This window comes from Cygnus olor, chromosome 20 (genome assembly GCF_009769625.2).
Source record: "Cygnus olor isolate bCygOlo1 chromosome 20, bCygOlo1.pri.v2, whole genome shotgun sequence".
Taxonomy (NCBI): Eukaryota; Metazoa; Chordata; class Aves; order Anseriformes; family Anatidae; genus Cygnus; species Cygnus olor.
Window position 1 is genome coordinate 1,513,482 of NC_049188.1, and position 17,065 is coordinate 1,530,546.

The 17,065-nt window shown below is 44.2% G+C and overlaps 1 protein-coding gene across 1 annotated transcript in view; it reads right to left on the reverse strand.

Moving 5' to 3' along the window:
* Nucleotides 1-17,065, reverse strand: part of GALNT17 (polypeptide N-acetylgalactosaminyltransferase 17) — a 207,540-nt gene that overhangs the window by 136,219 nt on the left and 54,256 nt on the right. The window contains exon 2 of the mRNA XM_040532503.1: nucleotides 14,368-14,551. Coding sequence (XP_040388437.1) covers nucleotides 14,368-14,551 — 184 coding nt within the window. The remainder of the gene's footprint in view (nucleotides 1-14,367; nucleotides 14,552-17,065) is intronic.

A 17,065-nucleotide genomic window follows, 5' to 3' on the forward strand; every position in this document is an offset into this window, starting at 1 on the left:
TTAAGAGAAGAATAGCACACCCTACTTGGAGACTTACCTGTGGTGCTGGCTTTCAGTTTCCCATTTCCACCACTGCAGGAACGGTCACTACTTGACACATGAAGAGGTGATGCAGAATAATGCATGCAACTGCCCAAAAATGAATTACCAGCAGATCAGGAACTTAAAAGTCTGCTGTATGACCTTTCTATCCTGTTAGAGTAAGGCTCTTTTCCTATTTTCTCCCTGCTGATGCTCAACCCTCCCTGGGCTGCCCATAGCTTTGCGCCCTCCCCTCAGCCCAAAGGGGGAGCATTCCCCATCCTGCTCTTCCAGCGCAGGAGGACAGGATGCCACGCACAGCCTCTGTGTTGTCAGGCAGGACAGGCAGGCTCTGCTCTGCATGGATGTCAAGTATGAAAAATACACACTGGAGAAAAGGTCAACACAGTAACAGCAGGCTGCTTTCCTGCAACGTTTGAACAATTTAATTGGTCTAAGGCCTGGCACAGGAAAGCATTAGGCAGCATCACACAAGGTAGTTTTGGAAGCACACGGAGCTTTGTTCTGCTCTTAATGTAAGGGATGCATCGATGGCCACAAGCCAGTGCTGGACTCGCTGCAGTGGCTGCCACAGGCAGAGGGTCCCAGCAGCAGAAGCCCTCCGAGCTAGCCTTGACAGCTGTTCAGGCTGATTGATCACCAGCGTACCTATCTAATGGCTACGTCATCATTAGCTTTGACTCCACACCATTACTCATCTCTGAAGAAATGCCCTTTAGGTCTGTTCAACACACCATTCTCCTGCACCGCACGAAGGACCAGAAAGCACATCCCTTCTACGTGCCCTTTTGGGATGCCAACATCAGGAACCAAGGAGGAGGGCAAACACCTGTGCCTGCAGAACGCCCCACATCTTTAGGGCTCTGTTACTTCTGCATCCTATGAAGTTACCCCTGTAGCTACTAATGGGGGTCCCTTCTAGACCCTCTCCATCTCTTGTATGTGATCAGCCATAATAAATAGCCACGAACTGGACAGAAAGAAGTAGGCATGAAAATCCATGCTAGTTGCAAGGCTGCACAAAACGGGCACAACCCTGTTCCAACTTGCCTGTGGAGAGAGACAAAGTAGGCAAAGATTTTAGTGGGTTTGATTATGGAGACCACACTTCTTCATAAAAGATCTCAATGATAGCTTTTTCACAGCTTTCTTCCTCTCCTACATACTAGAGTGGCTAGATTTTCCTCCTCCCTTATTTTTTAATTCTGAGCACCGAGTAGTTCTCAAATCTGGCTCTTGAAGTTAGTTGTTAATCATTTCTTTGCTGGCCATCACACAAAATAAATCCAGCTAACGTGCTTATCCCTCGCTGACATTTCATTCTTGTATAAGGCTTGAGGGTTTGAATATTTAAATAGGCAAATATTCTTTTTGATTAGTAGAATAAATGATTCTTGTTACTTATGGTCCTTAAAAACAGTTAGGCTTGCAAAAGTACTCAACTATGTTGGCAGAGCTTTTACACGATTTGTAGGTTTTTCTACAAAACGTGGTTCAGCACAAGAGAGAGTTCAACTTAATAAGCTCGTATATTTTCAGATACATCTCCTACAATGATATATGGAATTGCAACATTAAAGCAAAGGTGCATAAAAGAAAACCGGTTTAGAATTTCTGCATGTTCAGTGGAATTCTCCCCTAAATTACTGTCACATAGATTGCTGTTTTGCTAAGCTCTTGTAAAGCCAAGCTGGAGCAAACATTGTCTTGCAACTAAAAGAATCATCAATACATCTCTCAGTGCATAGGAAGCTCTGATCCTTTAGTTCCCGAGGCTGCACTGTCAGAGCAATCCCCATACAAGACATGCTATAAATTTCGACCCATTATCCAGAGAGGGTACCAGGACTGTTTTGGTGTAGCAGGGTCCCAGCAGCAGGTTAACACAGTATGGTTTACAGACCTACAGGCAGCCTTTTGCTGCCTATCACCAGGTATACACCTTTCAGAATAGTTCAGGTAATAACATCCACTGTCTCTGCTTCCTGCATAGAGCCCCTGGGCTCTTTGCCTGCTCCTCATCAGTCCCACGAGGACAACATACAGCATGACAAGGTAGGGCTAGACACAGACCAGTACTTTCGTCCCATGGGGCCACATCGCAAAAAGGCAAACGTACCTCCCTTGGGACCAAGCCTGGATGTCCCTGGAAACCACAGAAATCCATAGAACTGGGGACTCTTGGTCTGTTGAGTCTTCAGGAGAAGAAGCCTGCTCTCCTCTTAACTAAGACACCAATAATTTAAGCAGTACTCGGTGCCACTCAAAGTTAATATCACCTCTTTAAACAAGGGAATGAAGAAATTAGATGGTGAACCCCAAGGCCACAGGAGGTCAGTGGGACTCAGCAACAAAACCCACAGGTCCCACAGCACTGGCTCTGCCAGACTGCTGACCTATCTGTAATCCCAGGCAATGCACAACAGACAGGAAGAAAATTTGAGTTTGTTTTTTTTTTTTTGTCAGTTTGTTTGAAAATGGTCTACTCCAAACAGAGCTGAATGCTGAATATTGTCAAAATAGGCACGGACTGAAGGAACAAGCTTTGAAGATTGCTGTCTATAGCGTTTTACAAAGACAGGCATCATGTCATCAAGCCAAGAAGCACCCTGACCTCCTGTGGGGCGCGGATCCAAAGCAAAGCCTGCTCTCGACTTCACCAGCACCGTGCTGAGCAGCCCCTGCGCCTCCACCGAGGAAGGAGCAGCACCGCGCCAGCCAGCATGGGAACGCTGACTCTGCTACAATGGGGCAACCAAACCCTCCGCATTACAGGCTTCTAAGTGCTCAGAGGTCACAAGATGAAAGGCAGTAATGTAAAACTGTAAATTAACAGTGTATGTTTTGACACCCTCTATTAGAGGTGTCAGCTGCTCATGTAGCCGATCACGCAGACACAACAGTGGATGTGGCTAATTAAGAGATGTTCAGACTAAGGCAGAAGTCAAAGCTTCCTCTGAGGTCAGCAAAGAGACACTGGCATTGCCAAAGGACAATTTACTCCACCCCTCTCTCCAAGGTAGGGGTATCTTGCTGTCAGGTGTAACTGATGCTGCTACTTTTGGGGTTCACATGCTGGGAAGCGAACCCTTGCCCTGGCAGCATCTCTCAGGGCAGCGACTTTGGGGCAGCAAGCAGCCAGCAGCCTTACACAAACAGCTTCACAGCTCTGCTTTGGTACATTGGTATAGAACTGTCTCAGCCATAAGCCTCGCCGGCCAAATTTAATATTCAATCCTTCCTATATGGCCTTACCTTCCGAGCTTCTTACTAGAATAGATCTCATGGAAACTCAAGATTTTGACATCCGCTGTATGTACTTAGGGCAGTGAATAAGAAAAGTGGCTAACGCTTGTGCTGCCTTGAACACCGGGTGGAACAATGCTACTGCTCTAACAGGTAGTATAAAAGTGATGCATTTAAAAGAAATAGCTGGTTTTTAGAGATAACTTTTCTGGGTAATAGCAGATCCACTCTGCTGACTGGTTTATGAACTGGCAAGATTAAGAGGTTTTAAAACAACCTCTTCCGTTATGTACAGAAATCACCTCCTAAGTTTACATAACCTGTCAAAATTGGACCAGCTCCAGCAGAGGGGTGTTGCTCAGCCCTGCGTGGCAAATTTCTGCATGGTGAAATTTGAACAGAGGGAGCTCTGCAGCCCCGGCAGGAGCCTGCTGGAGCCAGCACCACCACAACCCTCCCGCACAGCGCAGACTGCTCACCGAGGTCACAGCCACCTACCGCTGGGTAACAGACGCGGGCCACTTGGTTTGGGAAAAAAAGCAAGTGAGAAGCAATACCAAAGAGATGTAAAATAAAGGATGAGGTTGATTTAGGTCTGCATTTCTACTTGTATTCCATTTTTGGTTACTAGTTAACTGAATTCAACTAACTGGCTAAAAAATGTTGCTGTCCCCTGTTAGTGGCAGGGGACATTAAGCATGGAGAGGGTGAGAAGCTTCTTGAAGACTGGAGAGGTTTTATAGGGACGGAGTTCAAAAGCAATGACTGGCCACATTGTCCATAGTCTTGTTTTTCACGAAATAATTGTTTTCTGCTTCAAGAAGCACAAGTGGCCAAGCACACACTCCAACATGCCAGAAGTTTCTCTCTATTCCACAGATAAAGACACACACCACCACTGCTGTTCTGTGGTTAAAGTTGCTCCTGGATGAATTTTACACTCTTACCTGCTGCACTCGCCTCCTCGGGGTGGGGGGGGGGGGAACAACACCACACACACAAAGAAAACACAAGAGAGACAACAATGGGAGACAAAACTGACAGGCGCAGAGTCCGAGCATGCAGAAGAGAGGTAATCCAGCTTACGCGGGTACGAAACACAACGCCATTCACATACCTACTAGGCAGCTCAGAGAGGAATCCAACCCAATACAGCCAAACACAACCTGAACTGCTACAGGGTTAAGAATCAAAAAGCTTGTCTGTAATTTTTAACTATGAGCTTGAGGTGGTATAGTGAGGAATTTCAAGTGTACCCCGTAGTTTAGGTATCAGACCTTTTTTCTTTTTTTTTGCTAAGCCTATTCAATGCCTGCCTTTATCTACAGACATCCAAATGACAACAGGTTCACAGCTATCTAGCACAGACACTTTGGAAAAGTCTTTTACTATTACTTAAACCCAAAGAACATGATTTAGGACTATAGATTTGTTTGCTGCTGCAACTGAAATACTAACAGGAGTATCTAAAGGCCAACGCATTGGAAGTCAGCTCCTTTCTCACCCTGCCACAACCAACAACTCCCAGAGGAGACAGAAGCACAGTGTAACTTCAGGCCGTAAATACAGACTGGCTCATTAGGTACATTTTCAGGCAGCAATGGCTATGATATACTTGCTGTGTGCAGACACCAAAAAAAGCAGTAAACATGTATGGAAATACATACAGTGATACGTGGTCCACACCTTACCAATACACACTTGTCATTTATCTATATATAACCAGAGGTTTGGGGCCACATCTGATATTTGCTAAAGATGAGCAAACACCCACAAGCCACACAAACAGAAGATTCAGGAGTCTTCTTCCCTCTCTTCCTCACCTTATGAATGCTGACTTTTGTCTCAGGTCTCATGGGGAGCCAGTAAAAGTCTAACACATAAAATCATCTCCCACCTGCACAGCCAAATTCAACACATTAATTAATACACATCCAAGACTTGACTTTTCTTTTTTGCCTGCAGCCGGCAGCTATTCACAGACTGTCTCCCAGCCCAGCACACACTCTGCCTGGCCACAGAAAACCGCTATGTACTTTGTATCGATGCAGCTGAAAACCTGGGAGGTAAATTCTTATATATCAATGGTGCACTGATTGGATTGAATGATTTACTGAGGCTTGGGCTGCAAGGCACCGTGACTAAAACACAATACATTATAAATCACGTTACAATCTTCTGCTGTCTCCGCACACACATTGTGTACACCCAGGCAGGTTCAAGCGTGCTCACGTTTCTTTAATCCTGCCAAATTTACTGCTTCACAGCTTTTACTCGTATATCCGTACCAGGTTCAGTCTTTAAATCTCAGTAGAAAAACAAAGACTTCCATATCCTTCTGAACTGATGACAAATAATTCCACAAACTAAAGCTATTGACTTCAAACAAGCTTCATTCAAGTTCCATTCACAAAAATAAAGCTTCACCAGGAAATGAATTGATCTTCATTTGGCTTTTGTAAAGATTATGAACAAGCTTAAAAGAAAGCAAATGTTCAGACTGCTATTCATAATGTCACTTCCTAATCATGCTCCATTCATTGATTGCTTATTTTAGGTCCTATTTTGCTGATTCAGTTGCACATGTCTTCTTGCAAAAGACATTATCAATATTAAATCAATTGTATCTACCCTATGAAGTACATGGAACAGAAAACCATTTTCTATTACCCAAGAATTTTAAAAGACCTAATGCCGTCTGGTACAGTTTTATGCTTATAGATTCAGAACACAGGATTCTCATAAATTGTATTTCTGATCATTAAACCTCTAAAACTCATTGAATTTCCTCATGAAAGGTTTTTTGTTTTTAATTCCTACCTTATTTCCAGTAAGTATTTCTCAGAAATGTTGTGCTTTATATTTTTTACAGCTAGGGGTATCAAAAATACGCATTACAATTTATATATTTAGGTACATACAGGCATTTTAAGTGCACATTACTTACTCAGCAAGTTCTAACAAGAAACGATCTCCTAAGTTGTAAAAATAGGATGTGCAGAATGGGATTTATTTTTGTGACAGGCTCTTGCAATAAAGTTATTAGGTTCAGACAGGTCTAAGGGACATAAAAGCCAGAGCCATTATGAGTGTCACATCCACTTACCCATCTCTCCCAGTGCACACAAGCTATTTCACATAAATGAAGAAAGAGAGTCATTGGGAGACCCTCAGTGGAGGATTGATTGAATGGCCCCAACTCAGGGACAGTGAGGAGCAAAAAGTAATGAATTTTTAAATTATTTCAACAGATTCAAGCTTTGTGGTTGACCATCCTCCAAAACATACCATCGACTGCAGGACAGACTCACCCACCTCCCCGTGTCACTCGGCTCTGCCACCCATCCCTGCACCCTTCCCAGCCAGCTGCCCGCACACTACACTGCCTTGGATGCTGGAGAACTAAACAAACGGCTTCAGGACCAACGCTGGCAGACAGCGGTGCTTGACTCATTCCTCTGCCTGCCTTGGCTGTGCATATACAACTGATTCAGAAGCTCCTGAGGCAATAGAAAAGCTCTCTGCAAGACAGACAGGTCGGTAGCACAAACACACAAGCTTTGTTTCCTTTGGAAGGCAGTTTAGAAGAAGCATATCCAAATCTTAATTTGGTTCATTTATTTTCATAAGTATGATTTAGTCAGAAGTATTTCTAACGCAGGTATTTTTCAGTGCAGGAGTTCAGAAGAGGGCAAATGCTGGTTGTTAAACTATACTAATGCCATCCTCCTCCTAAGCGTGTGCTTAATACTTATGTTTACACTAGTAAATGTTTTATGGCACACTTCACATACATTAGTCTTTCCTGAAGCATCATGTTCCAAACTCAGAAGAACAGGAAATAATTTTGCAGTCAGGAAGGGAAATTTGACAATTAGTGGAATCCATTGCGTAAAAAAATTAGGTACTGTGTATACAAATCCAGGGTCACAGTGTTTCTAGATTACACTGATGCAGAATGATGATAGTAACAGAATCCCATAACAGCCACTAAACAAACTCTAGAGTTACTTTCCCAGAAGCACTTTCTTACCAGTAAAGTTAAAAAAGATGCTTGGGACTTCTAAGCCCCAAAGGCTTTTGACACTTTGACTCCACGCAGAGCACATGTAGCTGTCAGACAAACCCTGCTTCAAGGATCTTTACTTCAGAAGAAAGCCAAAGCTGTTTTGTGTCTCTACGTACATCCAGAATAAAAAGTAAAAACAAACATTTCAGTAGGAAGTTAAATTAACCAGCAAACACCGAGCACAGCTAGAAAAGAGTTCAGAGACTTCTCTTGCCCAGTTTTCAAGAAATACAGCTATTGGAAGTCCGATACCAATCCCTGCATACACGCATACTGGAATGCACTACAGAATAAAGATCAATACCAGTATGTATTCAATAGTGCAGTGGTTTGTATCAGTGCTGGAAAAGCAGCACAGGGATAAAGCAGCCAGATGTGGGGCTCTTCCCTGGCACAAACTGTCCCGAGGCCCACAGGAGATGCAGCCAGGGCAGGCGGTGCCAGGCTGCACGGAGACCGGGCACCTGCTCTTCATCTCTCACGTACCTGATGAAGCGGGGGAAGAAGAGCCACATCCTTTCAGCTCTGAAGCTGGATTTGCTGCATTCGCAGGTATCTTTCTATGCCCGTGAACCTCACATCAGAGAGGGGACAGATCTGGCACATCCTCAAGCGTTCCTTCGGAGAGCACAAGGAACACGTGCAGGCTAAAGATGTGCAAAGCAACACAGAGCCCTAAAAGCATTCAGAGATGGGACAGACCTGGCAGGACAGTGTGCTTGGATAGAAAATATCCAGCAACCAGTCTCTGAACAGCAAAGCTGAACCCTGTTCTGAGGAATGTTTCCTTTATGCCAGAGCCTTGATGCTGATGCCTGCTGCTCGGTTTCTTTACTTTCTCTCCCGGAAGATGTTCAGGTGGCATCTTACAAGCATTGGAATGTGTTGCTTTGTCCATGCTGAAGCCACAAAACGCCAAGGGCAAGAGTTTTGCACACAGTGCTGGTTCAGACTACAAGTATCCAGTATCAGAATGGCTCGGGCTGGAAGGGACCTCACAGCTCACCCGGTTCCAACCTCTGCCATGGGCAGGGACACCTCCCACCAGATCAGGTTGCCCAGGGCCTCGTCCAACCTGGACTTGAACACCTCCAGGGATGGGGCATCCACAGCTTCTCTGGGCAGCCTGTGCCAGTGCTGAGAGTAAGAGAGAAGATACGCCCCTAGTTCTGTTTTTGGTTTTGCTTTTTTTTTTTCCTGGAGATGGAAGTATATTTTAAGACACTCCCATGTACTTACTATTCAAGCAGGACTTCTCATCTGAAACACCGTCTTGGCTTTTCTCCTTCTTACATGGCCCTTGGTTCCTTGCTAGCTTTTCCTTCACTTACTCTAAAGAAGAAAACTAATACATCCTGCCTCTTCCTTGCTATTGTTTGTAGACAAGACTACGAGAAAAGAAAGAGAAAAAAGAAACCCTTTGCAAGAGCTAAAATAACATATCGTGCACACAGGAGAAAGATCTCTTTTGATCTCCTTGGTCTGCAATAAACAGCAAGGACTACTATTTCCCAGCAAACATCACCAGTGTTAATTCAAACTGTTTTTGTCTTTTAAGCACTGTCCTTCTCCTCAGACTCATTTCATCAAGCCTGGCTAAACACCCTAGGGCAGGACATGACTAAGCAACTTGCATAATATCACAAATGTGTGACTCCAGAAATGTTCCAGCTACTAAAGAAACTTGAGGAAACCACCAATAAGGAGCTCTCTCACTTGCTACAATAATATTTGCAGATCTCAGCCACACTTAACAAGAAAAATAGGCTTGTTTGAGAGGGAAAAGAGAGGCAATAAACACTTTGTTTCAAGCAAACCTTGAGGGAGCTCATATGCCTTCCAGTTTGAGAAGGAAATGAGATGATGCACACGATGCTAGATGCATGAAGTACAGGGCAGTCTCCTGCACAAATCATGAGATACGCTGAGAAAGTATCACATTCCAGTATCTTAGCACAAAGAGAAAATCGAGATCAAGGCACCTGCAAAACCAGGTCATTTTAGTTATTCCCACAGTGGCAGAGATCTGCTTTTCTGCACAAGAAAATAAATAAATACTGTAGGACACAAAACCTCCAGATCTTCCTGGCCCTGGCTGAGCCTCATGGCACAAACCACTGCCGACCTCAGCATCTTTGTGGGAGGCAGAGACAGCCAGCATCCAGACCAGGATCAGAACATCTCAGGTCCAGCATAAGAGAGATGCGAAGGCAGATCTCACAGGCAAGGGACTGAATTAGCGGTCTCCAAGGCCCATGCTCCTGGACAGTTCTGATGTAACCAAGTCATATCTGCATTCACAACTTTCCAAAGCTGTATGCAATTTTGAGAATTAAAAAAAAAATAATAATAAAAATGTTTGGTTTTTCAACACCCCTGTAACCTAAGTGGAGGCTGAGACCCAAAGAACCCCCATGGCAGAGGTCAAGGAGCTCTCTGTAGGTGCAGAGAGACTTCAAAGGCTGCAATGCCTCCTGCTACAGCAGTTTCTCCACCCCAGAACCTGTTCAATCGCTAAATAAAAATAAAGTCAAGAACAGGTTTAGTTCCTTTAAGTTGTGAGAGAACAGCCCAAAGTCTCCTTTATAACTCTGTCTTTCCCACTGTGCCCCACTCAAAGAAAGAGCCTCAACCAGGAGCTATGCAGAAGTCTCTGGCAATAAAACCAGTTGAAGCCAGATGGTGCTAAAAAGCCCAATTGCTCCCAGGCTCCCAAGGAAGGCAGCTACAGAAATAAAAGGGTGATTCAGCCACTTGAGACACTTGAGCGTAATGGCTCTGACTCAACCCTCAGACACACCACTGGGAAAAATTAAAATCAAGTCAGTGGTATGTAACTGTTTAATCTTCAGCAACTGCTTCAGTGATGGTTGAGCTCTGCCCAGGACACTGCTCTAAGGCCACGTGGACCAGCTAATAAACGCAAACCTTTTACCAGTTGCATGCTGTGAAGAAAACAAAAGCAGATCATGCTCCCTACGCACCACCACCCCCTAACCTCCCTATGTTTTCCCATGCTCTGCCTGAGCCACATACAGGAACTAAAGGCAGGCAGTGGGAAGGGGTAGGGGCTCCTGGCTAGGAAGCCCTCAAAACTGCTGAACACTAAACTTGAAGAAATTACCCATCACTTGCACAGTTTTTCCTCCTTACTTTAATACCTTGTGTTGACTTGAAGCTCGCTTGCATGAGAACAGTTGCTCAGAGATTTGCGGCAGCAGGAATATGTCATCTTCACCCAATGATTCAATAGTCCTCGCAATTGTGGGTATTATTTTTCTTAAATCTACTCCTTAATCCCATAATGCCATAAAACACCACTGAATCAGAGCTTAGCAGGATTTCAGAGAGGAGCAGACTTTTAAAGCGATAATGAGAACTCCACATTTATTTTAGATAGGATAGAGAAGAGAGAATAGAGAAGAACGCACCAGATGGGCAGATTATTTCATAGTTCTCCTTAATATGATTTCTTCAACCTGAAGCATCTGGTAATTCCACTATCAGAGATTAGATACTGGATAAGATGGACAGCCAGGCTGATCTAACGCAGCAATTTTTGTTCTCCTGCTACATATAAGAGGGGCTTCCATTAAATCATACAACACAGAATAAAAATAGAGGTGCATAAAATCTGGAATCAAAGTGGGGAGTGTTAGCAGCCCATAGGATCCCATGTAAATATGCTTCACGTCCAATAAAGAAAATGACTCATCATCTTAACACACACACACATGCCAAAACCTTCACAGGCAAGCAGAAAACACTGTGAATTGATCAACCAGAAATCTCACAGATCAGCCCCGTCCTTCACAGTTTTTGCAGGAAAACACGAACAAAACATCTCCAACCCATTTTTGGAAGATTTGTGTAGAAGCTCTGTAGTCCTCTGGCAGCACCTTAGGTACTTTTGGAACACGCATAAGACTCATCTTAAAGTCCAAAAACCTAATCAAGCTGGCTAGAAACACGTTGCTTATGCCCATCTTGTACCCCCACTGACTCAAACTTAGGGCCCCTTGCCCCAAAATACTAGTTCTGACTTACTTTAGCCAAAGAAGCAGCTTTGAGGGGGAAAGCAGAATACTTCCCTGACTCACTCCAAAAGCACATTGCATTGCACACTCAACACAACCCTTCCTAGTCAGGAGAAGGCCAGGATCAGAAATAACATCAACCAGCTCAAGGTCTTACAGGCACAACTGCCTCGCGGTATCAGCACCACACATATTTTTCATACATCCATATAATCAGCAACACCTTTTCAGGAAGCCATCCAATGTAAAGCCCAATACTGCGCAAGGGGGGAAGAGCAGAGGAGATTTCTTACCTTCCAGCCCAGATGAGCAGCCTCAGCTTTTAAGTAAAAGAAACTCTCTAAAATAAACTGCATTTTGCAGCCACAATTTGCCAATCAACTAAAAAGAGACATCACGAAGGGAAGAACCCTACCTTCTCTGAAGCACCCTCCTGTACCCAGCACCTCCTGGAGGGTCTCCTCCAGGGCCAGTGGCTTCTGTCCTTTCCACTGCTTCTGGGAGGGACTCGAAAGGCCCTTAGTTGAGACTCGTGATACCTCTTCATTGCCAATGTCTGCTTGCTGACCACCCTGAGCAGGGACACCTGTGTCTCTGACCCCCCCCCCCCCCCCCCCTTAGCCATGTTGACCACAAGGTGCAGAGCATTTAAATGTGGTGAAATTATAAAATGTGTCACGTTTCCCCTAAACCTCCCTTCACTTTAGCCACAGTCACAAACAGGAGGCAGGAAAAAGAACCACGAGGTCTGACCCAGCACAGCTCAGCACTCAGGAGAGCGACACTTGATCTCATTCATCTTTTTGTTTTAAAAAAGAGAAAATTAAAAGGACAGAATCACAAGAGTGACAGCCACTGCTAGGAACAGCCTGCGACCATCGGCATTCCGGACATCAAACAGCCTTTAGTGGAACCAAACAAGCCTCACTATTATATTTAAAACTAATACATGCTTTGTAATGCTTATCAGCTGGAGGGTTTTCAACAGTTTTTCCCACTAATGCTGCAATTTCGAAACCATTTAGGCTAATTTCCTTTGACTTGAATCTATTTTAATCAGAGACCAGGATACTTGACTTAAATGGTTTGCATTAAACCCTTCATAAAATCAGCCATAAAATTGCATGCACAAAATAGCGAATGGATCTTGAAGTCAGAAGCAGAAAAAAGCTGAAACTTTTCAAATCTTCCAGCAAAATCAGAACCTATTTCACAACCAGACCAACTGCTCTCTTACAACACCAAGACAACTGAACTCTTAAAATAGAAAAGCGGCAATAACCAAAACACCATCCTGAAGATCCTACATAGATAAAATACACTAAGTTATGCAACTGCAGTACCCACATACTCTCTCCTCCAAAATATTAGTCTAGCTCCAAAATGATGCATATTTAATAAATTGCTGTGTCTGCTCTGTCCTCTCCACCACCCTCCTACGAAATGACTGATAGTGGTACTGAGGAAAATACAATGCAAACCTAAAAATGTCAGAATTAATCCTTTTCTTCCCTGGAAGATCTGAAAAAACATTAATGCTCAAATTAATTCTCACAAAGTAATGCTGGCTCTGCTAGAAGTCAGAGTTCTGGATGAGAAATGAAAATAAGAAGCTCAGACTCAGGTAACTGTTAGAGAAGGTCTCACTTCAAGGATTTGTCATTGTAGTGGGATTTGCATATCATACAGCCAAAGTTGCAATTTCTACCTGCAATTCATTTTGTCCAGACAAACTGTACCAGCAGAATTGGAGGCTGGGCCTCCACTCCTTTGAAAACTCATCCAAATATTTCTGTTGTCAGTGGCTGACAGCCTTGGAAACTCTGAGTGGCTGCTTGAAATTCATGCAGCATGCAGAGAAGTGAAGGAACAAAAGCTCTCCATGCTCTCACATCGTTAACAATTTGCCAGGATGCTGGAGACATGTAGCTGCATCCCCTTGCCGCATGATTTTCAGTGGTTTGCAGATGCCAAGCAATAGCTTTGTCACCACCCTAATGACACAGGCATAAGACATCTATTTTTCAGAATCTAAATCTCTCTCAGCCATTTTATTTTTATTTTATTTATTTTTTTAATCAGAGCTATCACTCCAGCCTTAACAAACTGACACTTTCCTATTTTGAGGAGCACTTTACTAGCCGTAGCTAAAATTAACTTTCATGAAGATAAACTTACAGTACGTCTTCTCTCGCACTCTTAACAATGATTTGGCATCTCATTTAAAGTGAGATGGTCCTTAGTAGGTAATCATCATCATCACCACCACCTTAAAAGGTCATTCCGGTGAAATAGTATAGAGAGCATATTGCCACTGAATCCACTGGAATCCCTTCACAGGCATCTGCGCAGTGGCGTCACTGCCAGGAGATACCTGTTACTCTTTCTGCTCAGTATTTTAAGCCTTTTCCCATGCCGTCCTCCTGCCACAGAAGTGCCAGAGGGTTACTTACAGTGCTCCAGCCCCCTGCCTCGTAGCATCCCTTCGGGTACAACTGAAGCCCAGCAGGAGATCCCCCAGCAGCATCGCGGGAGGACTGCGCTTGGAGGAGCGCGGAGGCAGCCAGAGAGCCCCGGAGGCCTTGCAGGGACATGAAGGAGCTGACGGGAGGAGGGAGGGTGAGTCCTAGCACGCGTTTACAGCGTAATAAACACCACAGGCCAATAGCTTGGTGAACAGCTCTTTGCTGACGAGAGCAGATGTGAGCTTCTGACCGCATTACTACCACCCAAAATAATATATTGCTTCAGGGAAATAAAAAGAGAGAGAGAGAGAAGAGTGGGAAGAAACCAGTCAGTTTTTTTTCCATGAACGACCCCGATTTCAGCCAAACTGCATTGGCTGCTCATTACTGAGCATTGCCCAGCGAACAGCAAGCAGGAGAGAGCAAACAGTCTCGGCCAGGAACATGAAAGCAACCACCACTCCTGGCTCTCGAGCGACACCTCCTTCATGAAGCAACTGGTACTTACTTGGTTGGACGATAATCTGGTATGGAACGATCCAGTGAAATTTTCTCACTGAGGTAGGAGTTGTAGCCGTATTTCTCATGGGGTCCCTTAGCTTTCTCCTCCTCCTCAGGGGACAGGGTGGCTGGAAGCCCACCTTTGCCACGTCCACCATAGCCTTCAATGAGACCAAGTGACTTGGACAGACCTTGAGAGAAAGAAAGCCACCGTCACTGTTAAATTCATCGCTGTTACTTCCAAGCCAACGAAGAAACAAAAATAATCTGAAAAGCCAGAGTGTTTTATTTTGGTTTTCTGAAAACACTTCCAATTCTAGATCTTTGGTCCAACATAGGAAGGAAAATGACTTAAATTTTGAAATTCTTCACAGCTCAGGCCTACTGTTACCAATGATCTACCACCTGCATCCAACCGATAACCTGTCCTAGGGATCTGTGCATTTATTTAGTTGTTCAGAAGGTTATTTAGACCTCCTTCCCACTCTACGAGATGTAATTACATATAAGGTTAGATGTCCCCAGGAGAAGGATAGGTTGAACACAGAATAAGAATAAAATTGGGTTGGTTAACTGCCAGCTGAATGAATTTTTGCTCAGTATGAACAGTGAACAGCATACAAATGCTATGGATTTAAAAACAATTTCCCCTCAAAGCTTTCTTATCTTTTAAAGTATAGCATTCCCAGACCTTTATCAAGTGGAATTATTTATTTATATCTGCATAGCTCAAGGAAATAGGTAAAGTTCAAAATGAGCTGCACAAAAAAAGCCATATTGATGATTTGGTGCTGATTGTGGCAAGCCAAGTTCATGCTCATGTTATTATTTATTACACAGGACACCTGGAATTTGAATATTTTTCATTAGCAGAGACTCACACTTTTCTTTGTCAGAAAACAAAAAATCTGATGGATTTTTATTTGTATTTATTTTTTTAATTAAGACACCAGGATATATTCCTTTTTGTTTTAATAGCAGAGTCCTGATTCTGAGAGCAGAACAGACTGTCCTCACCACTGGTATTTATGAAAGGACAGCAACATTCAGGTCATTCCCTGGGCACAGTGGTCCAAGCGTGTGGCCCATCTCCCAAACCTGCTGTGGATTTCTGTTGCCCCAGACCAAACGCTGCCTGCCCATTTACAAGATACAGATTTTAACGCTATTTTCCTTAAAAAGCAGTATTGCGAGGCAGTAAGAAAATCACCTATGAATATAAATCACAGTTTGAAACACTTGAATGGAAATTATTATTATTCCTTCTGACAAGGTACCTCTAAACAGCCCTCCCTGCTAGAGAGCTTCTGAGAGCTGATGGAGTCTCTCTGACCGCACGGGGCTTGATTAGATTTTATCCGAGGACAGTACTAACAAATCAACTGCGAGGAGAAGCTGACTGTGACACGGGGATGGATTAGATACCCAAGCTGCCTTCTTCCATCTGTAAGCTCAGCAGCAGCCCGAGGAGTGCACCAAGAAAGCCAGTTAAGGGGAAGCCTTCGGGCCTGCAGAAGGCCAACAGACCGCTCTGCAAACCTAACCCCAAGCAGCGGGAAGGAGAAGGGTCAGCTCACTTCCAAATAGACAAGGCACCAGTTTCCGTTTGTGGCAGTGTCCAGGGTTTCAGACAAGGACTCCAAAAGAACACAACCAGTATTTCTTTTTAAATATTTTCACAAAAAGACAATTCTTCTAAAACACCTATTGCTTTATCAAAAACACCTTTTCTACTCGGGAACAGCGTACCTGCCGATGCACAAATTCCAGCAGAGCACCCTAGATCATGTCCTGCTTCTTGTTACTCTAAAAAGAGAAAACATCTTCCTTAGTTGCTCAGCTGAGGGTTTTATCACTAACAGATACATTACAATGGAATTCATTTCATAAATTTAATTCCTCCTCCTTCATCTTCCCCATGAAATGTTTCTACCAAAACCTATCCGTAAGAAATCATCTCACTGCCTGGCAATTACATTTCTTGGCCAGAAAGACTGTAACACAGAGCTATAACGTCCTTTCAAAGCCTGCCCCTACTTCCACTATAGGTATCTTCAAAATCTACCAGCTGGCTTTAAAAGCTTGATGTTGCTTTTCTTCATTCATTTCACCAGATTTCTGACTTCCCCGGTGCTTTTGCTGCTGGTGCTTTGGAACTGCACAGCAGCCAAAAGGGCTAAGCAGAAGCAGGGGCTTTCAGAGCTGAGCGAGGGCTGGCAGAGGCTCTGTGAACACAGGACCTGGGCACGGGGCAGCGGTACCTGGGGTTTCCACCCCGTGGGCCGTCAGAGCTGCTAGCATCACAGCACCACACTCTGTTTGAGGCAGGTTTAACCCAGCCAACAGCTCAGCACCGCACAGCCCTTTGCTCACCTTCCCTACCCACCCTCAGTGGGATGGGGGAGAGAACCAGGGGAAAAAAAAGTGAAAGCTTGTAGGTTGAGATAAAGACAGTTTATTAGGACAGAAAAGAAAGGAAAATAATAATAATAATGCTAATAGTGCTACTACTACTAACGTGTACGAAACAAGTGTTGCACAATGCAATTGCTCACCACCCGCTGACCAATGCCCAGCCTAGCCCCAATCAGCCAGTTCCCCTAGCCACCATGTAGTAATTGTTCAGCATGACGTCCTGTGGTGTGGGACATCCCTTTGGCCAGTTGGGGTCAGCTGTCCTGGGTCTGTCCCCTCCCAGCTCCTGC